The sequence below is a fragment of the Anabas testudineus genome, chromosome 3, assembly GCF_900324465.2.
Source record: "Anabas testudineus chromosome 3, fAnaTes1.2, whole genome shotgun sequence".
NCBI lineage: Eukaryota > Metazoa > Chordata > Actinopteri > Anabantiformes > Anabantidae > Anabas > Anabas testudineus.
Genome location: NC_046612.1, coordinates 8223500 through 8249363, shown reverse-complemented (window position 1 = coordinate 8249363; position 25864 = coordinate 8223500). Strand labels below are relative to the sequence as shown.

The following is a 25864-nucleotide window of genomic DNA, read 5'->3' as shown; positions in this document are numbered from 1 at the left end:
TTCTGGCATCTAACATTTCACAATGTGCAAAATAACAATATCAGAACCAGTGTGAGTGAAAGATAATCAAGCTGTACCACTTCAGTTTGATGCTCATCAATCTTATCAATGTGGCTGACAGATAACACTCACCCAGAATTTTATAAGGAAGAAGGAATTCTGTGGCCCTTTTCCGTACAGCTCCTTCAGTCCTCCTTTCTTCTCTGGAAATTTATCATAAATCTGACGAATGTCCACAGACTCCAGCAATGCGTCGCTGTAGGAATGATTTGTCTGCCCGATATGTACAAATAGGTGCTTGTTGTACTGAAAGAATACGTAAAAGGTGTTAGGAATATATGTACTTATGATAACATAAAACATTAAGATGTATCATTTCTACACACTAAAAGTAAAATCTACTCTGTCTGAATTTAAAATCCTCACATAAAGTATTTTCTGACAAATAACCTCAAAAATAAGCAAGCGGTAGCTAGAATTAGATTGATAACAATACGCTCAGATGATCAGAAGTAATAATATAACAATAACGCTATGCTTTTTATTGGACTGTCTGCATGGTTTTGGGCATCTATTTTATTATGTTCAAATTAGGTAATATAATTCTGCTCCACTAAACCAAACACAAACTGATTCCCTTATTTATATTATACTGAGCTGGGAATGCCCGAATGGAATTTTCTAAAAGCTACGGCTGTGAATTTATTATAGACACGAAAGCTATAAAACCACAAATTCTGACCAAGATGGATCCATCTGAAGCATTAAATTAGGCAAAACCATACAGCAAAAACAAATTATCTCAAGTGCTAATGCTAGATGAGCACAATTTAGTCTTTGTACACATGAAAACCAAAGACTACTACAATGAACCTAAATTGCCAACATCAAATGAAAGGTGAATGCTTTGTTTTTGCAATAGAGTGTGGCTAAAGTGTTTTTTAATGTTTAAACTGAGGACATTTTCATTTCCATCTACAGAGTAGAGAAGAACTGTGGTCTGTTGAACCTCATAACCAAGATGCAGAGCCAAAACCAGAAGGACAAATGACTATTCGGCATAACCTTTGATTTTAGAGGTTATTGGCCGTCGTTGTGACTGTATGAAACCCTGTCATGTGGCACTACTTTAGTTTAAACCCTCACAGAGCAGATTCTCTAAAATTAAGTTGCACATTAAGATGGATTTCAAGTGGGATTGACACTAAACAAAGCACAGGAAACTGTGGTCAAAACATTTCACAGCTGATACAGTATACAGAAATGAATAAATGAATAAACTCCAATTCAGCGAGTCTGTGGATGTTCTGCTGTATAAATAGTGTTCAGAAATGCAGTTTAATGAACTCATTATTATACAGTCGTTTATTATTTCTGCAGGTTTTCATGCTGTGTATCCCACAGGCCAGACCTCTCCTCCTCTCAGCTGTCTGTCTGGGAAACTGTCCCAGCATTGGATGGCAAGAGGTGGGAACGAACACCATGAGACAGTGAGATGTCATGATTTAGTGTAATGCTTTACTCACTGAGTCTGGGTCTCTTTGCTGCTCTAGGAAGGCGGAGAACTCCACCAGTCGAAGTTTAGATGTACCGATGGAGCGACCCTGCCATGCTGGTGCCGTGGGAGCTGGAGCTGCTGTAGGTTCATAACCTGAAGCAACAGCACAATAATAATAATGAGATTCACACTGTTAGTGTGTGTCGTTTCATAGTACAGTATGAACATGCTAATTCTAGAACAAATAAATATGTAATTTTGTCATTATAGGCTACAACACACAGCCCTTCAAATAAAACCTGTACTTGCCCTTAAAACCATTGTTTAGATCACAGCACATCACAAACCCTTGGGAAATATTTGTTTTCCAAGATTTGGCCTTGATTTATGCATTACTGGCACTCATGAGCATTTTCTTACTGTATTTCTGAAATGTGACTTAGTGTGAACAAAGAAAAAAATGAATATTTTAAAATGTAATTGTTGTTATTCAGTATTTTGATTTAAAAAAAACTGTTCTAATGGAAAAAATAGCCTTGCCCTTAGAAAGAAAATGTGCTTCACAGACTTCTGTGTCTACTGCCAACAGGTTTCTGATTTTCTATTTCGGTTCTTTACTTTGACGGCACATCCATCTAATTTACAGCCCTAATTCACAATAACACTTTACATCTGTGAGAACAAATTTGTGTCCTGTGCACGTCCTGTGGATTAGATGGGAAGTTGTCTATATCTAAGCAGTATTATTTACTAAGACAAGGTTTTGAAATGTTGCTGAAAGTGATTTATTTTGATCACAAACCAGATCCTTAAGAAAAGACTGTGTGGAGAGTCACTACACCGTGCAAGTTATCGGACAAAGAACTCGGAGTTTTTAGCTTCAGAAAACGGTTGCTAAAGTGCGATTTTCATTATGGTCATTTTTTAAGTTGGTAAAGTAAATTCTCACTTGAAATGGCTGTTGTGACTGCTGGCTGGATGGGATAGGCTTGTTGAGCGAAAGGCTTGATACTGAAAGAGAAATTCCACAGAACATAATAAATTTCATTTTCTAAAGAATTTGTTTTGAGAAGAAATTTTCCTTTCTGAGATGAAAGTATGATACTTACTCTTGTGAGGATCCTGGTTGACCAGTCGATATCATACCCTGCCATAACTAAAGCATTAGACAAAAATAGACCACAAAGAACATCAGATTGTGAGCAGCTGTTAGCGACAAGATCAAAATGGCTCTTAGCTCTTATGTTTAGTGGATGTAGTTATCTTGACTACCACTCCTTTTGATCATGTGCTTATCTGATTGGGGCAGTTGTGCAAAGCTGTGGTGTGTAATGTGATTTGGCCCAGTGTCTGTGTGGTTGGCCCCATGGCTGCCATGGGTGAAAGTGAACAGGATGGATCAATAGTGGGGTGCCAGCGAGGCTCTTACCCCTGCTCCAGGGAAGGCTGGGCGCGGGATGCCTGGCAGGCCAAGCTTGTTGTGAATAGCCGTGGCAGAGACGATCTGAGCTGAGGACATGGAGGCCATGCTCTGGAGGGCTTTGTCCTTCACGGCTTGGTCCTTTAACAGCAGTCACAAAAGGCTTAGCACTAACACAGAAGGGGGGATGGGGCATGTTGCAGAGGTAGCAACAACCAGAGACTAAACAACACACTGAAAACACCCTGACCTCTCAACAGTAAACAGCAAGCGGGTTAAAAGAAGATGCATCGGCATTGCTCTGAAGTATGAACACTTTTTAAAGGAATGTGTCAAACAATTACCATTGAATTCCAAAATACAGTGGTTAGCAGTGGTATGCACTTAAACAAAAGTTTTCGTGTTGACTAATCTACCACTAAAATATGTTTTTAAAACTCATTCAGCAGCACTTCTATCAAGGTTGCATTTGTCTGCATGTCAAAAAAAGATTTTTTTTTTTGAGTATAACTGAAAGCCTTCAATTCCTGTGGGTAAGAAGACTTTTTTGCAGCTGCGTTTCGATTCTTTAAGAGAGTTTTTACCAAAAAAAAAGCCAGTAGAAGTGCATTACACATTGCATGTTGTTTTTATAAATTGTGCTTTGTTAATGTGCATTAACAAAGTCATACTTGACCTGCTGCGTTTGGTACAAACTCAAAAGCACAGTATACACCACACACACTGGCACATGCAGATGGCAGAAGTTAAGGATAAGCATGCTGGCAACTGATGGAGCAGTCAAGGTGCAGTATGACAATCGTACGACAACACACACAAACACACCATAAACTGAGCAAACACTGGGCAGCAGCTATTGTGTCACTATGGCAGGAGTACAAAAGCAAACGTAGCAGCTTAAGGACGACTCAGGCCCTAAATAAAGCACAAACAGCATCGCAAATAATTAAAATAAATACTTACCATACTCGTAACCTGAATGCAAACAAACAGGGTTTTATTGTAGGTTTATGATTCACTTGAAGTGAGATGTGTAATAAACAATAATGGATTATCACATTAGTATTTGCAAATTATCCTTGATCTCAGTAGTGAATGTCTTGGTCTCTATAATTTTCACAATATGATCAGTAGTCATCACTCAAGACAAAACAGAATAGAAACAGTAATCATTGTACTTTAACTAAAATGCTGTAGACAAGAGCAGAAATGGCAGGTTTTCATTGATGGCTGCTAAAATGAAGGGCACACTTGTATTTCTCTTTGCCACTGAACTCTAATTTGCTTTAAATGAGAAAAGACAGGGATTCATACAAAAGCTGTCTGTTTTTCTTCAGACAGCCGCCTGTGCCCATGAAAGACCAGGCATTCATTTGGCTAGCTGCCTGTCTGACTCTGTCTCACCACACACACACAAACGCACATTAATGAGGGGTCATTAATTCGTGTTGAATACTGGGATTGGAGCAAAGTGTGAAAGTCAAAATGTATAGTAGGCTCCCCAAGAAAGAAGAAAATGGCACATGGGTTGAGTGCCCTTTGATATACAAGCATTACTTTATAAAATACCTTAAATTATAGGTCAGTATTATTTAAGATTTCTTCTTTCACAATAGTTTTTCCCCTATTTTAATCTGACATTCTGAAAATATTTCTTCAGTGATATTAGCAGATTTTACTATAGCTGAAATAACTGACAGGAACGCTCTGAAATGATTACATCTGAACTGGGAGGAAGAAAAGCAACAGCCATCGCATTGTGAGAGCCTGGAGTTATCAACAGATTGAAGGGAGAACAAGAAAGCAGAGAGGGCATTTCAGAAACAGCCAGCTTCGCTGCCATTCTCTGCTCTGAATGCGCACCACTGAGCCTTTGACAGCGGGAAGAAGTTGGGTTACATTGTCAAAAGAGACTGAGGAGTACTCTCCTCTTTCTTTTTAAACACAGACACCCTTTGCCATGCCCCCTTTTTATGATGTCTGCTTAGTAAGAGATGCGAGCAGACAGATTTCATTGGACCTTCAGCTCTCAGCCACCAACAGCCAATGCCAGCATGCTTCCTGACATCTGCACTTTAATTGTGGGTTTACTAATTTTTACAAATAATCAGAGTAAACATTATAGCCTGGCATAGTGGCCGTTCTTAGCCTGGCATGATCGATACTAGTGTATACATCAGCCGATAACAAGAGACTGAAAAACATTTTTACATTATTTAAAACGGTTTTATCTTTAAAAACATTTTTCCTCCATGGAGCTCTAAAGAGATTTAATTTACTTTTAGGTCTTTATTTTTAGCTGTGATAGCAGCATAGTTGTAGGAATCACAGGGTTGGTTTGTCTGTCAGTCAGACACCATGATGGTACAGACTCAGATATTAACTAACTGTCAATGGATTGCCGAGAAACTTAGTCAAACATTTGTGTAAACTAATTGTTTTCTAGCACAACTGTTGAATGTCTCAACAACTAGTAAACAAATTGTGTGAAATTTGGCATTTGGCATTTACGTCTTCCTGACATTCCTATCAGCATCATTGTAAAGTGCTATTTAGCCAATGCTAGTAGCCTAACATGCTCAACTAAGGTGGTGAACCTGGTAAACCCCATATTTGCTAAATATGTTACATGCTAATGTTGCTTTTAGCTCTGAGCACTGCTATGAGTAACTACTGTCTTACAGAGCCGCTAGCATGTTTGGAAATGTTTGGTACTGTTTACCTAGGGCAGGTCTCAGTACAACTTGTATATTAGTGACAAAAACTAAATAAAAAAATGCATTGTGTGTTATATTAAGTAAAACAGAGACTGTTCGTCAACATACAGTATAGTAAATGATTTTTAAATGTGGATTTTGGTATTAGCTTCAAAAATCCAGTATTAGTCAGGCTCTTCTATAATGGAAACATACTAGTACCCATGGCTGTGGAGTGCTTGCTATTAATCCAAAATAGTATTTTTATTGATGGAAGTGAAAATAATGTCTTCAAAATTTTCATAGTAATTTTATATAATTATAAGCAGCTGCTCTCAAAGCAAAGGTCAGTAATGAAAAGTTAACAAATGTAGATGAAACAAAGTAGACGGACAGTAAGAGCTTGAACGAGTATGCGTGAGAGATGGAATGAGCAGGTGGGGGGGGAGGTTAGGAAATCTGAACAGACTACAGTCAGCAGATGATTTGGGTTAGGGGGAGTCAGAGCACCAGGCATTCACTCTGTCACCACGGGAAACAGGAAGTAAAGACACAGCAACCAACAAGCCCAAAAGCAGAAAAGCGCATACCTTTAGCTTGGAATGAAACTCACGAGATTTCCTTCTGGCAAGAACCTGAATGTGACTAGACACCTGCGGGGTAGGGGAGGGGAGGAAAACAAAGGAAGAGCCTGTAACCATGGCAATGAAAAGCCCCCTGCAACTGGGCAAAGCCAGACGTACCTTAATGGCAGCTTGGATTTCTCGAACTTTCTTTCTTGCTAAGACCTGTATGTGACTAGACACCTCCATTAAAAAAGAGAAAAGGAAAAATAAAAAGTACAAAGTGGATTACACATTTCTTTGTTTCAAAACACTTGAGGGAGATAAGGTGCATAACATGTCCAAACCACAGACCGAGCTAACAGCCAATAAAGCGTTATGCTGTGTGTTGTCGTCACTTAAGTGAACTGATTAAGGAGGATGCAGGCCCCTTTAGCACACATTAAGAGCACACAGATGTGATCTGCTGTGTGCAGAATGAGAATCGGCCTGTCTAGTATTCTTATGGGAGCTGGGCGAGGCATTTCACCAGCCAAGTTTACCTCTGACATTCACACAGTTCAAAGTTATTTAATATCCTCACATGAGACATTCAGCAGCACAACTAGCAGTTTGAACGAGAGGTAATGTGTGTTGCTGACAGGTTTGCAGAGTGGATTTCTGTTCCCCTCTGGCACTAAACACTCAAATCACATCTAAGGTGAGTTTTTCTAGCAGCAACTGTGTAATTAAACAAAAAAGGAAACATCAAGTGCTTCTTTTGTGGGTAAACATTTCTAATATTCAAAATCAAACACATTCTTTTGCTGCTCAGGTTGATATAAAAATAAATCAAGCAAACATGGTTCTAGCCTCTGCTGTGACTAATTCTATTGTTTTCTATAATAAATTCAACATCTCTGGGCTTCTGGCTGCTGGTTGGACATTTTAAGACATCACTTCGGCTCTGTGAAAAAATACTGGCTTTTCACTATTTTCTGACATGTTAGACAAGACAATTGTTAAAATAATCTGCAGATAAACTGGTAATGAAAATGAGTGCTGCTGGTAATGATTATATTCCCTTGTGAGTATTTTCTCATTTATTTGATTATTTCTAAATAAAAATGGAAAAGCTGCAACCTGAAAAGTGTTGGCATTTGTCCTTTAGAAAATAGTTTAAACAATTAATAAATTATTGTTAAAAAAGTAGTTGCAGCTTTAATTCTGACATTCTGTTAAGTGGATATTCAGTTTACAACCACAGAAAACATTAAAAAGATTGGAAACGCTGAATAAGTGAATCAAAACTGACATAAACAACTATTTATTTATCCAAACTCTGACTGATTTGATCTCAGCTATAATAAACTGAATTACAGGACAAGACATAATTTCAAACTGAAAGAACTTGTCCGTCTAGCAGCAGGTAAACAACTCTCTCTCGTTCTGAGGCTGTGCTGAGGAGAAGAGCCACACAGAGAGGAACTGCACAGCCTTCTCATCCAGACTGATCAATTCACACAGTGATCGAATGTCACCTTCAACACAAGCTTGTTTATCATTCAAATCAGTGGTCATACAGTTACTTTCCTGTTTAGGGAGGAGATCCATCAGTGGGTTTCATATTGTTACTGCCCTGAATTTTGCTTTATTTCACGTCATATTTACAAGACAGATTGATAAATTCATCACAGTTGGAGCAATCTAAGCTCAACTCTGCAGTAAGAGTGATGTGTCTGCAACGTACCGAGCATGTTGCAGAAGGCAGGATGCACTCTCCAGTGCTGACTACAGCAAATACTCAGAAACGGTACCAATCTATTATGGCTTCCACTTTACTATTAATAAAGGCCTCTACTCTAGCCAAGTGTATGACCTCCATGATTTAGTCATGAGGAGGAATATTGTGGTGATGAACTACATTGGCTTCTCTTTTTCAAATTAAAATGATGCTCACGTATTTATTGCATTATAGTAGCTGCTTTATTGTAGATCATTTAATACTTTTTGACATAGTGTAGAAGCTTTTAAAAGAGTAACTACAGTTCCTATACATGTACTTCTAAGTACAAATAAGAGTGACAGTTCAGGAAATCTCATAATCCAGCGACATCTGTTCATGCAACCGAGCAGTGACAGACCCCTTGTCTTTGCACTTTTTAATGTGTCTAGCTTAGTTTGTTTCCTGCAGAAACAAAGGCAACTGTCTGCACATATTCAGATATGACATCCCTCTGACACTCCACCAACAGAGACGTCTCCTCTCTTGTCTTACCTGCTTCCGAGTCCTCGTCTTCCCGGTTCGAAGTTTGATGTATCTGGCGATCAGCTCATTCCGGCCTGTGTGAGCAGAAAAATTTGCTTTTAGTGTAAAACTATCAAAAAAAAATAAAAATAAAAAAACACACATGATGGCACCAGGTTTATACCTTCCATAGTCACTCAGACCGTTCCCATGTAAAATGTGCTTAGCAATAATTTAAATGTAACAAGCAAATGCTGCTAAGCTCTTGAAAAAAATATAGCATATTATGAGATTAGAAACAGTTTTTAACTACCACTCAATAGATACATTTAAATGTCTGCAATTAATTAATGACTGGTTAAACCTGTGTGACTGATGTGTAGCTTTACTCACAATTGATAATTATAGTCTTTACAAGTAGTCCCAATGTGCATTCATTCACAAAGCTACTTCCCAGGCAGTAGTCATGGAATAAAAACAAAGCTATAACCACCAGGTCTCTAACCGTATTTTGAGTATATGCAAATCAGAAGGTATGTACATCTCCTACACAAACCAGATGCAGTTTCCCTGTGAAAACAACATGTGACATTAGCATGAAAAAAAAAAAAAAACTACTGGCAGCAGCAGCACAGCCTTTCACATTAATCTAATTCAATCTCATTCTCTTCAAAGCCTGATGCTTTGAAAGGAAACAGACCTAGCTGTTCATACTATTACAGAAAATAATGGCAACTGAATATATTGGGTTTAAAACAGTGCAGCTCTGACTAAATTATAATTAAAGCATAGCTTTGTAGAGATTTCCAATTAACAACGGCTCCAAACATTCTTCTGCCCTCAGCTCTGCTCTAATTGCTGTAGCAGTGCTCATGACCCCTGCTTAGCCCTTTCATATGGTAATAACATGCCGCCAACCAAAACTATTACACAAATTATAGGTAAGGAGGCACTCTAATTATGTGTCCAGCTGTAGCCAACCAATGCCATGGATCTGTTCTACTCCTCTATGAAATGCACCAAACCCTCAATGTAATTAAACATTTTTCTACATTCACTTCATTATCAATTAAAGGTCTTACTTTTATTATGACACAAAGGGACCACAACGTTTCACACATGTGCTAATAAGCAGTATCTTAGGTAATCAGAAGGAAAGGCATTTCCCATCAGTGGCTACATAGCAGGGATCACAGAATCCGACAGGACACAGGAGTAAACCTCAGCAGAACATAGCAGATGTGTTGGATAGATCCCTAGACGACAGAGCAGCTGCTTTTCTATCTGCCTCTTTATTTTTTTTCTCCATTTGTGTGATGGAAACATAAAGTTAAAGCCTCATGCTGTGAGGCACCGACACTCTATACAGCTCAGAAGTGCCAAATGTAGGACTATTTGCTTTGGTTGTAGCAACTTTAATTATAGCACCACCAGGCATGTCCATATAGGAATAATCAATCAATCAATCAAATGTCTCAAAGAGTTTCATTTTACTATCACAGATGAGAAAGGTGAAAAAATACAAAAAAATAAAAAACATATAGCTGCAATAAGGGAATTTTTGCAATTTCTGTCCAAAACATTAACACAGAAGATTAATTGGTAATAGTTATTGCATTTTTCTTTGTTGGTTGTTTTAGGAAAATGATCTGACAGATTCATTAAACTCTACTACTATTACTAATACTACTGCTGCAGCTAATGCTATTACAACAAGAAAAAAAGCCTGCATGTGAATTCCATAAAGCATTTTCATCATAGCAAACTTGCAAAACTGGTTTTAGGAAATTTCATTTTTTAGGCTGCTAGAGCATTTCAGATGTCCTTGAGCATTACAGGAAAAAAAGATCGTAGCTTTCATCAAAGTTCCTTAACTTTAAATAAAATAGCTGGCTGTGTGCCGCACCTACACATTGTGCTGTTCCCCCTGAGCAGAGACAGGGGCGAGGTGTGATGTCAAGTTGGTGCTTGGTCAGGGTTGACCTCAAAGCTTTTTTCATTTCAACATTTAACCGTAGCCATTCTGAATGTCACGTGACTTGAAGGGACAAATAAACAACATTTGGGGACTTACAATTCCAGCCTGCAGTGTAAACTTTACCAGATGAAGCGAGGCCTGCTCTATTTTCAATAATTCACACAATGTGGAAACATGACAATACAGGCATTCATGCAAACTCCTGCTTCCTAGATCAAAGCACACAAATGGCCAGCTGAAAGCTTGCTTACTGTTGAATAATTCATTCTTTTCACCAGGCTGGAAAAAAGCTCAGTGGGTCCTGGGTAGCATGCATTCTTTTTTTTCTTGCCAATGTTTGCACTGCAAAACAACAATTGCTAAAATAAAATAAAAAAAAGTGATAGTCCGCATTCAGGAATAAAATGCCTTAAATACAACACAGATTGAGTTTATGTAATATTTAAATTTAAAATAGAAATCAGACTAAAAGCCAGTTTTAGGTAAGGAAACCAGGTCTGTGAAGACCTGAGTCCTCAATTCTGCAGCACCAGTAGCACATGCAGTATCTGTGAACAATTCTTCATAAAAGTACTGCCAGTAATTATGTATGTTTATTGGATGTTCATTAGCAGGCGATGTCTGTCAATAAAACAAGAGGAATCATAAGACCTGCACTCAAGTAGAGCCATAAACTAAATCACAGCATACTGAACTCAACAGAGAAACTGTGGGAATATCACCTGAAGATCTACATTTCTATCCGTCTGTCCAGTTGATGGCTCATCAAACAAATACTCTTGTTTATTATAATTAACAGAGTCAGTCCCTAATGATTAATGAACGTTGACATGAAGCTTGGAGAAGACTGAGAAAATTAACTCTTTATGGTGTGTTGCTGTCACTCAAAGCAACAGGAAAAGGATTAAATATTTATAGTGTGACCCCTGAGCAAATTTGTTGGAGGAGCCCTCCACCTGGCCAGAGTGCACTCTCCCCTGAATCTCAATGAATCTGGAAGATCTGCAACATATGAATGGCACTCCAGCAGCAGCCCAACAAAGAGATGGTGGATCAACTTTCTCTAGACCATCCCCAAGTAGCTGATTCCTCATTCAGTCAGAAATCCAATTTGGCCCTCAGCATCCTCTCTCCAAGGAACCTGGGACAGGCTTCCTCTGTAGTGAATGACAAAGGAGTGTACTGTCACAGCCCACCGTGGACCAACCCAGAGATATCACACTCAGAAATAACCTTTCACCAATGTTTAAACCAACATTTTATGACGTAAACTGTACATTGCAACTTCTTATATATATTTTGGACCAGGTCCTGTTTTCTGTTGATGTATAAATGAACTGATTGTTTAGGATCTCGTTTGTCTACAGTATTTTATTTTATGTGAAAAAACAGTGAGCTGCTACCAATAAATCAACTATTAAACAAGGCTACATGCTGGTGAGTTACAAGAGACAACAAATATATTTACCATTTTTAAGAAACTACATTTTAGCCACACAAAAATTCAAAGATGGCGTCTGTCACTGTGATGCTACACACTACTAGACCACATAACTTCTCCATGCTAAAAAATGTATATTGCAATATTGAAAATAGAGTTGTGTGATGATGTGTGTCCATATGAACCATATGCATCTCACAATAAGCATGGAAATGTGAATTAAATTCATAACATCAAAAAGTAAACCCTGGCACGACCTGACAGAAGCAGTGGCACTTTGCCAAAGACATTATAGTGCTTTGAAAAAACTCTTTTACTCATATTCATATTCTTTTTAGCCACTGGTTTAGTTTAGTATCTGATGAAGGTCAAGGTTTTTATTTTTAATGACTGTGTTTGCATGGCTCTCAAGACTGTACGCTGCCATTTGTGGCTGAAAATATATTATGGTACTGGATGGTACTACAAAATTTGATTCTGTTGTAAAATACATTTATACCCTAAACTTCCAGTCATCAGCTGTAATGAAACTTTAGTCAGTTTAACTTTAAGAACTACTCCAGCCACTATAGGTTCTCTGCATGTATATACTGATATTGACGCAGTGATGAAGTTAATTTGTACATTGTATTCTGGCTTCCTGAGGCTTCTAGCAGTAAGGAAACAGGTACATCCCAGTGTTCCTACAATGGATTATATCCTGTACGACTGTTGAAAATCAGTTTAAAAAGGTGAGCCATTTAGACCTAGTGCTAACACGCTAGACTTTTCTGAATGGAATTTACATGTTCTCTCCTTGGATACATGGCTTTTCTCTGGTACTCTGGTTTCCTCCCACAGTCCAAAAACATGCAGACAGGTTAATTAGTGACTCTAAATCACCCGTAGGTGTGAATGGTTGCTCGTGTCTATATGTTTACCCTGACATAGATTTGCTACCTGTCCAGGGTCTCCCCCGCCTTTTTTCAACTGCTCCACCACCCTGACAACCCTAATAGTTTATTAGATGTAACTTCCAACATTCCAACAACCCAAAATGTTGCTAAACATTCAGTTTAGCAACATGCAGCGGCAAGAAAAAGTGTGTGAACCTTTTGGAATTTCATGGTTTTCTGTGTGAATTTGTCATAAAATGTGATCTGATCTTCATCTAAGTTGTATTAAATATAATTTGCCTAAATTAATAACACAAAAAACTTTCAAGCCTTTATTGAGAACAACCATAAAAATATAGTGCTAGTGGAAAAAGTATGTGAACCCTTGGAATTAATAACTAGTTGACCTCCTTGGCAACAATAACCTCAACCAGACGCTTCCTGTAGCTGGGGATCAGACCTGCACATTGTTCAGGAGGAATTTTAGCCCATTCTTCCTGCCAGAACTGCTTTAGCTCTGTCATATTCTTTGGACGTCTCGTGTATGGCTCTATTCAAGCCGTTCCATAGCATCTGTATTGAGGTCTGGGTTCTGACGTGGCCACTCCAAAAGGTGGATTTTGTTTTGCTGAAGCCATTCTGTTGTGGACTTTCTCCAGTCTTTTAGGTCATTGCCATATGTACGGCACAGCCCTTATGTAGAGCTGTGTCTTCGTTCAATCTTAGTTTCATCAGTCCACAAAACATTTTGCCAATACTGCTGTGGAGTGTCAATCTGTTCAGTCACAAACTTCAGCCGTGCTGCAATGTTCTTTTTAGTAAGCAGCTGCTTCCTTTGTGGTGTTCTGCCATAGACACCCAGCTTGCTCAATGTTTAGCTACTGTAAACTCATCAACACAGATGTTAGTCAGTTCCAATGATGCCTTCAAGTCTTTGGCCGTCTCTCATGGTTGCTTCTTTACCTCACTAATTAGTGTTTGTTGTGCTCTTGGGGTCATTTTGACTGGCCGGTCACTTCTTGGTAGAGTAGCCACAGTCCTAAAGTGTCTCCATTTGTAGATTGTTTGCCTAACTGTAGACTTTTCTGGTAATTAGCTTTTTTGAGGTCATTAATTCACTTTCTTTTCCACTAATATTACAAGGTTTTTATGGTTGTTCTCAATAAAGACATAAAAGATCAGAATTTGTTTGTGTTATTATTTTAGTCACATTATATTTGCAAATACTCCTGACTTAGATGAAAATCAGATCACAATTTATGACAAATGAATGCAGAAAACAAAACAAAAAAAATCCAAAAGGTTACTTTTTCCTGCCACTGTATATAACAACAAAAGCTATAAGCAGTGTTTTGATCAACAAAGTTTTTACAAAATAAATATGAATAATAAGAAAATCCATACCACATATTAATTTTACATGGCTTCTTGTTTCATCTTTCTAAATAAAAGCACAGTTGTGATATTAAGTAAAGCAGTGTTAAAGTTCTAGTAGCTTGTACACACAGAGGCTTGTCATTGAACTCTTTATGCACCTGTGTTAACATAAATATTGATGCTAATTTAACTAATGGCATATTAAAATTTAACTGGCTTGGTTATGTACATGGCAAGAACAATACTTCACTGCTCTCCATTTTTCCTCCTTTTAAAAGCATCCATTTCCTGTGACAGCACTTTTTTTATAATGCGGGCACAACCACAGTCACATCTGGCCCAGGACTCTGCCATGAGACAGCGCTGGGCCTGGCTGAGAATAAGTCGGCAGATTGCCTACGTGTGTGGCTTTTACCACTCGGCTCTCTCTGTGCAGGGCCTGACGGAACAGAGAACACACGTGACACTGCCCAGCACATTAGGGCAGATCTATCATTAACCCTTCATTCAGTTCTTTGTTTTATAATGGGCACTTATTATAGTATGATTAAACTGTGCTTAAACTGGAAGCATTTTAAGTACAACAGACTGAAAATTATCATTTGTTAATTTAAATCCTTTTACAAGCACAAATGACATTTGATGGTTCCCGCTTCTCAAATGTGAGAATATTTGCAGCTTTTCCTTATATTAGCTGTATTTTAGACAACTGGTTGTACAACAGGAGATATATGATAATGTCAACTTGTGCTCCTTTAAATAGAGTTGGGCGTTATCATTTATTTTATAAATTTGTATGTAATAGACGAAGTTATAAATAAAAAAAATGGTTACTGAAATGAGGCTCTGCTATACTTCACCAAATCTTGAACAATCTCTTATTTCAGTGTCAATAATTTTGACAAGGAAAATACCAAATATTTGCTGGTTCAAGTCTTTCCAACAAGAGAAGCAATTTAAAAATGTTACCTTGAGTTCCTGGAAATTGGCATAGACATTTTCCACTATTCAAAAAATTAAATAATTAATGTATCAAAAAAAATAAATGAATAAAATAATTGTTAGTTGCAACTTGTTTAAAAAAAAGCAACTGTTTTTCTGCTTTAAAGTTACGTCCCTTGGTGTGTGTGGGTGTGTGTGTGTGTGTGTGTGTATGTGTGTGTGAGATGGGCCAACACAATAGCCCCAGCTTTCCTGTCATCCGTGATAGATGACTCAAGGGTCTCAGGCAGACATTAGCATCACAATAGACTAAACCAACAATATGAAGGCATTTGTCCCAGGTTTTGGGAACAGCAGGCAGGGGCAGGAAGCCTTTTACTTGCAATATCAATGGGAAACCACCACTTGCCAAGTGGTGGAGAACCTGTGACTTGTGGCTTTAAAGAAAATTGACAGTGCCCTTTTTTGGAGGGAAAGCGCCATGCTATGGGTTTAGCACTATGTTATCCCTGGCTAAGAGGGAAAAGACTATGTTGTAGACTCGGTCACCGTGTGATGAATAACTGAGACAGCTACTCTAGTGAGAACACAATATGTCAGTTATGTAAGCTTAAACAATTACAACCAAATATACAAGGTCTGCAGCTGGCCAGAACCTGCAGGTGTTTCCCGAGGAAGGTGTAGCACCAACATTTACAAGTCCTTGCATGCGAGACCTACTGAGTAATCAAGTCCCTACAGAAGTCAGAAAGTAATGTTCTGTTGATCATAACGTCTGACTCCACCAGCTGCTTGTTACAAGTGCTTTTTGTTGGGCCTTCACATTGGAAGCGTGGGTCCATAAGAAAGACTTCAAGGCCAGACGTTGCATGCGTGACGCCACAATGATCACAAACACTAAAGCTATTCTCTAAGACACAATAGAAATCCCTCCTCCTCCTCCTCCTCCTCCTCCTACACACACACACAATCACACACACACACACGTGCAAACCCAGTTCCTGCAGTCTAAAATGGAAAAGTTCAGCCCATATATCTACTCATTAAACTGGCTCTGAATTTATGAATCGTGTTTGATTCTCACACTCACACACACACACACACACACACACACACACACACACACACACACACACACACACACACACACACACACACACACACACACACACACACACACACACACACACACACACACACACACACACACACACACACACCTGATATATTTGTTTGATGTAATTTTAATGTATTTTTTACTTTTAACTTGTTGGGATTTTGATTACGTGGATCGTGATTATTACAATAATCTTTAGACATACTCTAATTTGCATACAGCGGTCCTTCAGATGTCACAAAATTCTCACAGTCTCTTTCAGTTCTGACCTCATATGTACATGGGTGTTCCCATATCCACAGGAAACAACTGTATTCAGTCCTCATTTAGACAAGAGAAGCAGGGAGATAAAAAAAAAAAAAACAAGAAAGCCTACAATTAAGAGTAGTTCATTTATTTTAAACCCTGAGAATTTCTAAACTGAAGATATATAAAGACAAGACAATGAGTGGCTTTTCTGTTATGTGTCAATCTATTTTGATAAAACATCATTTGAAAGCTTTTTTCTATTTTATGACCATGAAAGCACTAAGCATTTTTAATCATCATACATGCTTTTTCTTGCACAGAATGCCCACGTCTTTAGTTCTAGTGGTACTCATCCACTGCTGTAATGTGATACCAAGATATGATACGATGAAAATGATGTTTGTTTCATGTATGAATTTCTCCTCATCACTCCACACACATCTGTTTTTGCTGCAGTGGATCCTGAAGTATCGCAGTGAATACACCAACTTTTCTACTTCAGCAAAGCATAATAACTTAGCAATATTTTGACTTTGATATTTTGAAGTTAATTGATGAGCTATCACATGAAAAAATGAAGTTCTCTATATATAATACAGTGCTCAACTATAATTAACAGCTCTTTAAAAATCCATTTTTCTCTGGACACCAAACAAAATCAATACTTAACTTCAAATGACCTTATTGAGCTGGATAAAAGGCTTTATCGCAGGGGTTGGGTCAGGAGCGGTTGAGCTAATGTGTCAGTTGAACAGTGGGGGATTAAAGGTGAGGTGTTCTCTCAAAATCTTACAAGACATCACAAAGCAGCAGGTCACTAACCTGAGCCTTCCTGGAGACACTGAGAGGATTACAGCAGCCAACCTCTGCTGAACTGTGCCTGTATTCAGACGGGGCTGAGGAGGTAAAGACAGCCTCTTTATCACTCAGCAGGTCCAGCCCATTCTATTTCCTCTCTCCCAGCTCTATGCCTCTCAACTGAGGCCAGAGCTGAAACCCACTAGTCCCAACTCTGAGCAATATACTCACAGGGGACTAATTTGCACAGCCAGGCCTTGTCTGAATCACTCTATCAATTAGGAGCCACTGTGTTTATCATCACATACATTATTGTAGAGTCTGGCCTGGTCATTGTGTTGAGGTGTGCCTCTCAGGAGAGGGAAAGGGATGAAATAAATGACCAGAGAGTGAAGCCACAGTTGGACAGGCTGCTGGACTAATCTGAAAGGACGGCTGTAATTATGAGTCTCCTGAGGAACTGACTGTGTGGCAAGTCCAATGTGTGAACATGGCGCTAACAGTCAGGAAGGTGTACTGCCCCCCTTCTCCACAACAAAGTAAGACACAGAGTCAAATCAATATTTTCAATCTCTCAGGATCAATTCAGCATCTGAGCACAAAGGAAGACATGTTGGCTGAGACCAATATGTATAAATGAAAAGTCAAACTTTGTGGTCATGGTGGCTCTTCTGTTTCACATACTTTTGTAATCATGAGACACACAGAGAGTCTAGACTAAAAGTTGTAATTGAATGTAAGTTTGAAGAGGGGAAAGGTCCATACTTCATATTTCTATAGTAACAACATGATAAACATGGACTTACTCTTTCATTACACATTGCAAGTATAGTAATGGGAATAATCATATAAAATATTAAGGTCAGAGCAGAACACATCATTGAGAATGGTAATTTTTTGAGTATTGCTACAGTCTTCCTTTGTTTCCAGAGATGCTGTTCAGCATTTAGAGACCTTTCTCTTTCCCACAAACAGCACAGAAAAAGATGACAGTCTGTGTTAGCACTTGAGTGTAGTCCCTGTGCTGTGGATGAGAGAATAACACTGGCATTCAGATTCCATTCATATGTTGATTACACAAAATGGTCCCATCACTGTGAGATGATCTCATCAGAATAAAAGTGTTTCATCAATGGAATATGATGTAATCAGCACAAAACAGATGATTTTCCTTAGAGTGAGCATAAAAAAATGACACTGCATCTTTAAGAAGCGCAGAGCCTCACTGTGTTTTAGTCAAACAAAAGCAGCCAATTGGGAACATGCAACCTGAAACCAGAAGCCCGGCTCACAGGGCCTCACACAGACCTCAGAGCAGGGACACACCCGGTGTACTCCTGATTCAGACAGAGAAACACGGCCTGCTACCCAACCACTCAGTGCAAACACTTCCACACAATCAGAAAAATCCCAAACAGACTTGCACGTCTGTTGGTCTGGCGTCTTTCTAATGTGGATCTGGAAATGCAGTAAAATCTACCAGGATGTCACTAAACTATCGAAATATAAGCATAGCATCTTAAAAACAATTTATAGATAAGCATTACATTTTATTGTTTAGGTATGATCCACTATTCATACTTCAAAGCTATAAGTTGCCACTTGTTGGTTAAATAAATATGTATAGCATGTTTAGTATGCAAAGCAAAATATAAAATGTCTGCCTTGTAAACAAATAAACTCTTTTGTATTATCCAGCCCTTACCTTCGAACATCCCTTCACATTCTGGTATCAGTGCCGCTCATGCTCTAAGCCCCTCTATCACCACAGGTCATGGTAGGCAGCCCTGTTAGGCATGAACCAGCAACAACATGAGGCTGTGGGCAGGAGACTGGTTCCTCACACGGGTCACAACATGTTATGCTTGGCCGCTACAACATGAGTTAGAGCTGAAATCTGTCCCCTGAGTAGACTACCATGAAATAATATGCACTTCAAAATCAATTCTGCTGCTCAGCAACAGAGGAGCTCTAAATGTAGATCCATTTTGGGGCTGAGTCTCATTAATTGCACTTTCTCAGAGGTAGAGAAACACACGTGGATGACAAGCTAAAGATGTAGTGTGTAGGAATTAAATGATGCATGACAAGTACAATCGCATCCACTTGATCTCAAGTCATCTGGATGTTTCTGTCAGCTGTTGTCCAAATGCTCTGAATAGTGTCCACTGGGCCTTTTAGACCCATGTGTGCATCTTGTTGCTGAGAAAAACAACAGGTGCAGAAGAGACATCAGGAAAAGGCTTGTTTAAAAGTCTTTTCACACTAGCAGAGTGAAAAGAAGACAAAGTGATAACCTCTCCTACTTCACATATGGCACTTTCTACTGGACCAGTCATGTCATGTATGTCACAGGCTAATCTCTTAAAAGTCTACAAGTTTACAGTAGTTTCCATGCACATTACTAATAAAATCTGTACAAGAGCCATGTAGCTGATTGCATAAATACTGTATTAACATCAACAACATTAACCACAACAACTGTCTATAACAAAACACCTGTTGAATAGAGCAGCATCTGACATATGGTCCACGCTGTTTGGAAGGAAAATTACAAAACCAGGTCAATTCGTGCTTGTTGACCCAATCACATCAACCGCAGGTTTGATATCTGTCAATGTGTCAGGCTGAGAAAAAAAGTACAGGACATCTCCATAGCGACCCATGATGAATAAATAACCATAACCTTAAAGTCTCGAATCCTAACTCAAAATTACTTCTTCCTTCCATCATCATACCTGCATCAATGCTATTTACACTTTCAACAGTTACTCTTTTTGAGAAAGGCATAAAATAATTGGACTTTTTTCACTACCGTGTGTGTGAAAACACAGTAGCCTTCCACTGACAATGGCAGGGGAACAAATGAGGGATTATTCTGAAGGTGTGTGATGCCTCTCCTGCAATGAAGTTCCTCACACTCCATTCTGAGTGAATGCAGGTGACTCGGGGAGCCTGAGCTGATCCCAGAATTCCTCATTATCCGCCCAGCAGGGAGGATCAGGTCCGCTCGCTCTGTCTCAGAGCATGCTCGGCCCGGTGAGACGAGCCCCAGAGGAGCACAGAGCTGGGCCACCGGGAGCAAGCCAGGTCTGCTCATTATATCTAACTCATCTTTGGCATCTCTGCAAACCAAGTGCCACTTAGTTCCCACAGGAGGGGTCTGGGCTGGATCACTGACGAGATGGCAGAGCAAACAGTAGAATGGTAATGGGAAAAGCTTTACATCGGACACATGTGGACAGAGGCAAACTGTCCAGCAGTATGCTTGAAACACAATGTGTTGACTGTATTTGTTATTTCTTAGAACTAATCTTTGAAATTAGTGGTATGATGACTGCTAGTGTTTATCAGAACTATATTCATACCAGATATAATGATAGAGAAAAGTACCTTAAACACCATGAAAACATCTTGGCCATTTACATTTGAATAGACTTTCAAGCTCTGGCATCAAATACAGCAGTGGCCTGAGCAAAAACAAGAAAAATACTAGATAGGCATGGGCAGAGCGTACAAGTAGAGCATGTATTTACATACTTATTTGCCAGAAATAGAATAAAAAACAGTTTGTCTCATTTTTCAACAGTAAGTGAGAAATATTCAGCAATGCCATTTTGCTTTTGGGGCAAGTACAAATACATAACTCAATGAATAAACATACAATTTGAGTGAATCGTGTTGTTTCATTTATCAACTCTATTTCTGGGATAAATGAATGCAGCCTAGCACAGCAGGTGAATTATGCAAGTGCAGAATCTTGGGCCTTTGGCTTGGGGCCAGTGCCCTCCATTTCCCTTTACTTTTTAAAATATTCTCCTTAAGTCAACTCTGGGGCCATGACAAGTGCTGGGTGATAAAGTCTATGCAGATGTAGTGTCTTCCATCGTGATCACAATTGGTTGGCTCCAGAGAATGGGCACACCGCCAGCCAACACCAGTCTTAGCACATCGGAAACACTTCAGGTAAACACCACAATAAGCTAAGAAGCAGAAATTAGAAATTGTTTTGTACTGCAACACAGTTGCTATAGAGACTGTTGCTAATTAACTGCACTCTACCCCAGGATAACAAAGGGCTTAAGGGCACTCAGGGCGGCTCCTCTTGTGATGAGCTCTGTGTATGGAACACTATGCCATCCCCAGGGTCTCTCAACTACAAAATACCTGTCTCCTTGTCACCAACTTTTATCTCAAATGCCATGAGAGGTTTTGTGCAGTGTCTGTCTGAATTTGCTATAAACCCTATGGGCCTGGATTACATCACCGTATCAGCCTCACCATGGTTAGCTGAACCCTTCCCCTGTTAAAAAACAAATCACTGGATGCTTTGGACAAATCAATCACTTGTGGCAGCATGGAGGACCACTTCAGTGGTTGCTTATCATCTCTGATGGCATTCCAAAGAGGTGCACTGCACAAATGAAAATCTAAGCTACAAAAGATAAATATTCACATTGCAAATAGAGCATCTTTGTTTTTATATGATGGATGCAGCCATGGTTTCAATTTCATTTAATATTTTTCCAACTGCACTCTGTAAATAGTAAAGCTGCCTTGATACATTTGACTGTTTTTATTTGTTATCATAATGCACGTTCCTGCACTCCACAGTGACCAGAAATTGTGACATTTATCCTGACTCACCTATCAGACACTGAAATGAGAATACTCTAATGCTAACATTTGTTTCCTACACCATAAATGCCTTACACAACAAAATTTATTTATCAATTAAATACTGAACAATGGTTTTCACTACAGAGATGCACTTTATGGTTTAATAGTAAAAATAAAACCAAATTTGTATTGAACAGAATATGTAAGACTGGCTCCCCCTAACATTGTCCTGCTGACACAAAGAGGAATAAAGAAATGATGTCTGATGCCTGATGTAAAGCATGAAAGATTCTCTCACACTGTGAATAATAAGGTAAAAAAATATTTGCATTCCAAAAATTCCTCCAAATATTCACAACACTGAGTTCATTGTAACTTAAGCCAAATAGGTAGTCGAACTGGTTGCTTCCTTCAGCTCTGTTATTGTCTATGACTATAGCTCAAAACATTTTAACATCAGAGAGAATGCTGCCGTCAACACTGCCCTGTTCCCTCTAGATGTCTGCATTTCTAGTGCTGTAAAAACTAAGTGTCTTACACTTAAAATGTAAGTGATCTTGCTGCACATATTGAATGACAGAATGTTTATTACACAATCCAAAAATCATTGTATTGTTTTTTAATCTAATTTTATATTTGGTTAACACTGTATCCTAATAATAATGATGTTAATCTATTTAAATATGGTTGCTTTTATTTTTAAAGACACACTAATGGCACCCTCCTGACTTAGGAGAAATTATGCCAGCTCATGGCATGATGGGACTGGCACTGGGATGCAGCAACAGTTGCATAGCTGAAAGAATGATACCCCTAGAAGGAGCACCCAATACATGGGATTCAGCATCTGTTACATAGTCTCACCAAACTCTGATATGTTAAGAAACAAGGCTGTGGCCACAATTCTACCCCTAATGTTTTTCATTAGATGTTTTTAATGGGGAAATAAATCGTTCTGACAACCAAAGACAGAAATTGAATCCTTCTGCCACAATTTTACAACATACAAGCATGCATTAGCTTCCTTTGCATCTGTACAGTTCCTACACTTACAAGATATATGTACGTGGTTCTGAATCAGCAAGTACGTCTAAGACAGACAGAGAGACCACCAAACTATTGAGACCATGTGTAACCAGATACAGAGCACATCTGGCAGGACCAACCTCTATTTAACCCAACAGTTGTCTCTTCAGCAGATTTTAGAGTAGATTCAAAAACAAAACCTAGTTTCTAGTTAATCCATTTCAGAATTAAAGAGAAGCACCTACAGAATACATTTTAGGTTTTGTATTTTGGCATTTGATGTCGTTATTGTAAATCAACAAGTATGAGTCACACTCGCTTTCTACTTGCTCCATAACATGTAGAAAAAACCATTTTTAGCATCACAGTATACCAGAAAGATGAACAATTTGCATCATACTGAGAATGACCGCTGAGTAACAACGAGGCCTTCACTTAGCAATACTCATTTAGAAACCTAGAAAAGCTGAATTGTCATGCTTTAATCCACAGCAGAAGGACAGCTTCTCTGGCAGCCTCACTCTGTAAGCGGACGAAGAAATTGGAGGACAACACAGTGGGGAGGGTCCTGTTGCCTAAGCCCACATCTTTGTAGTGGCAGCTGAGGGGGTTTCACTGCAACTTCTAGAATTTACATTTTGTTTGGCCAGAGGGGTCACATGACAGCTGCAAGCAAATGCTCCGAGGAGCTTTCTGCTTTCACTTGACACTGACAGACTGTGAGACGTCCAACACCACAGAGAGAAAATATTCCCTCTTTCCATGACATCACCCAGCCAGGATTGGGGGGAGGTGGAGGGAGAAGAGGGGACACAGCTGGTGGCAGCCGCAGTACCATCTGCTACTGACTAATAGTTCATGCTGCTTTACTTATAAACTTGCACTTCTGTGAACCAGAGAAGTGGATGTACCCTTACCATCACAGAACATTATAAGCACTAATATATTTTGTGGATGGATTCATATTTTTTTTCTTTTTAAAGGAGGAGATTGTCATTTAGCAAAATACGCTGATTCACCTCAATTTAAATGAGGAGAGGGATGCCACTCATGTCTGTCCTGTAAATGTGCCACAATAATTCTTAGCCAGGTGCAGTTACTTCCTGGTGGCCAAGAGTCCCACACACGAGCCCCTGTAAAACCACAACTTCTCATTGTTATACTGTTTTTTGTACAGATATAACATGTTAATTAGTGATTAGCTTCATAGCTGCTGACAGGTGCATTACTTTAGACAATCTGAGACTTGCTGATTTCAGGCTTTACTCCAAGTTAACTGACTGCTGGTATTCATTGCATATAAGTGTAGCTAAGGTTTTTCCCTTGTTTGCATTATTGTTAAATTATTTCTTTAAGCTCCCTTAGTTGCAACACAACTACAAAAATAGCATAGATGACTTACACATACACAAATTTGTACTCACCATACATCTTCCCCTCATCAGAGAGGATGATCTTCCTGCGCCCACAAGGAGGATAGATGGCCAGGGCCTCTTGGAAGCTCTGTTCAATGTCAGGGCTCCACACTCCCTCTGCATCGTTGTCCACAGGCTTGTCTGCCGAGTCGCTCATCCTTTCCATGTCTTCGGCAGGGCTCTCGCTGCCGCTCCAGTTGCTGGGATCAATCGTGGCGGTTGGGCTCTCCAAGCTGAAGCCTGGAGCAGACTAGGGAGAGACCTGGAATTCCCAAATAAACAAAACACAACCAAACCCATCACTCTCCACAACAGGACAGTGGACATCTGCTTCCAAAACACAACATTACACAGTGTTATTCGAAAGCACAATATAGAGCAGAAACATCCAAACAAACTTGGACACATCACAAGAGAGAATGCTGCTAACTTGATTCACAATAGATGTTATGCCTTCAATAACAATTGAAATATGTATCCAAGTCCCCAAAAGATTGCAGTTTTAAAAATTCACAAAGCAATAACCAGGTGGTCCACTGCACTTTTATATTAAATGTGTATATAGATAGCCTAGTCTCCTACTATACGATTATATTATAAAATATTTTTTTCCCTTCAGCACAGTGCAGTTGCTTTTAGATATTAAACTGCAGATAGATATTTTAGAACTGTAAAAGCATAAACAACAAAACTGTCACACTAAATTAGCTGGTTTGATTTCTGGAGTGGAGAAATCTGGTTTGATTGACACAGTGACTCATTACCACTACTGCTGAAGTGCACTTGAGCAACAGAACTTTTTTTAAAGTCCTTCAAGACCTACAGGTAAGACCAGTTGCTGCTTTCAAAACCTAATCCAAATAAGTCCTTGACTTTGAAGCAAGACATATCTTCAGAAAAAAAAAATGTTTAGCAAGACTGTGATGCAAAAAAGAAAGTGGAAAAAAAATACTACTAAGATGGCTACTAATGTGTAGAGTGTACGTCACCAGTCAACCACAGCCATCACACTAAGATGGCATATAAAACCCAGATTCTCAAGCCTCTTTTTAAAGGAAGGCTGGGGACCTGCAGGCATCACAAGTAAACTACCATTTACAGAGTACGGCACAATCCAAGAACAACCTTTGTGCATCTTACCCAGCTGCTCACACAGCTGGAGAAAGTCTCTTCTCACCAGGAGCTATTGACAAGACCAACAAGCTTCTGGGTGAATCTGCAGCTAATAAACTGGGGACTGTATCATTGTGCTGTGACAGCACCAGCAGCCGCTTGCTCTGCATGTTTAACTTAAAACAGGAGACACAAATTATTGGAAATCTCTATTGCTTACTAGAACATCATGAATGTACAGATGTGACTAATCATAGCACATTATTGGAAACCAGTAAAGCATGTGTTGTAAGATAGGATTCAGTAGTGTTTCTGTGAAATATATAGTGTGTGTACAAAACTACAGTCCAACCCAAGACACAACACTTTTAGAGAGTTTATAAGGATGGTTAAAACACATAGGGAGGCATTAGATCCTGTTTTGCAGGTTCTTTTCTGGGCAGTGTGAACATAAATCACTTATCGTGTCTTTAAAATTTACAAGGGGACCTAAAACATGCGCGACCAAC

The 25864-nt window shown here is 39.1% G+C and overlaps 1 protein-coding gene across 9 annotated transcripts in view; it reads right to left on the bottom strand.

Annotated features, from left to right (window-relative positions):
• tead1b (TEA domain family member 1b) overlaps positions 1-25864 on the bottom strand; it is a 44609-nt gene that overhangs the window by 5429 nt on the left and 13316 nt on the right. For 2 of the 9 annotated variants that reach the window (XM_026377947.1, XM_026377948.1), the window contains 9 exons: positions 24252-24504; positions 8435-8499; positions 6205-6420; positions 3882-3893; positions 2928-3059; positions 2608-2654; positions 2448-2509; positions 1527-1651; positions 133-306 (listed from right to left, as the gene is read on the bottom strand). In XM_026377947.1, the coding sequence (XP_026233732.1) occupies positions 133-306; positions 1527-1651; positions 2448-2509; positions 2608-2654; positions 2928-3059; positions 3882-3893; positions 6205-6420; positions 8435-8499; positions 24252-24408 (990 nt within the window). In that variant the 5' untranslated portion in view covers positions 24409-24504. The remainder of the gene's footprint in view (positions 1-132; positions 307-1526; positions 1652-2447; positions 2510-2607; positions 2655-2927; positions 3060-3881; positions 3894-6204; positions 6421-8434; positions 8500-24251; positions 24505-25864) is intronic. The other 7 variants (XM_026377950.1, XM_026377951.1, XM_026377954.1 and 4 more) reach the window with 7 other exon arrangements.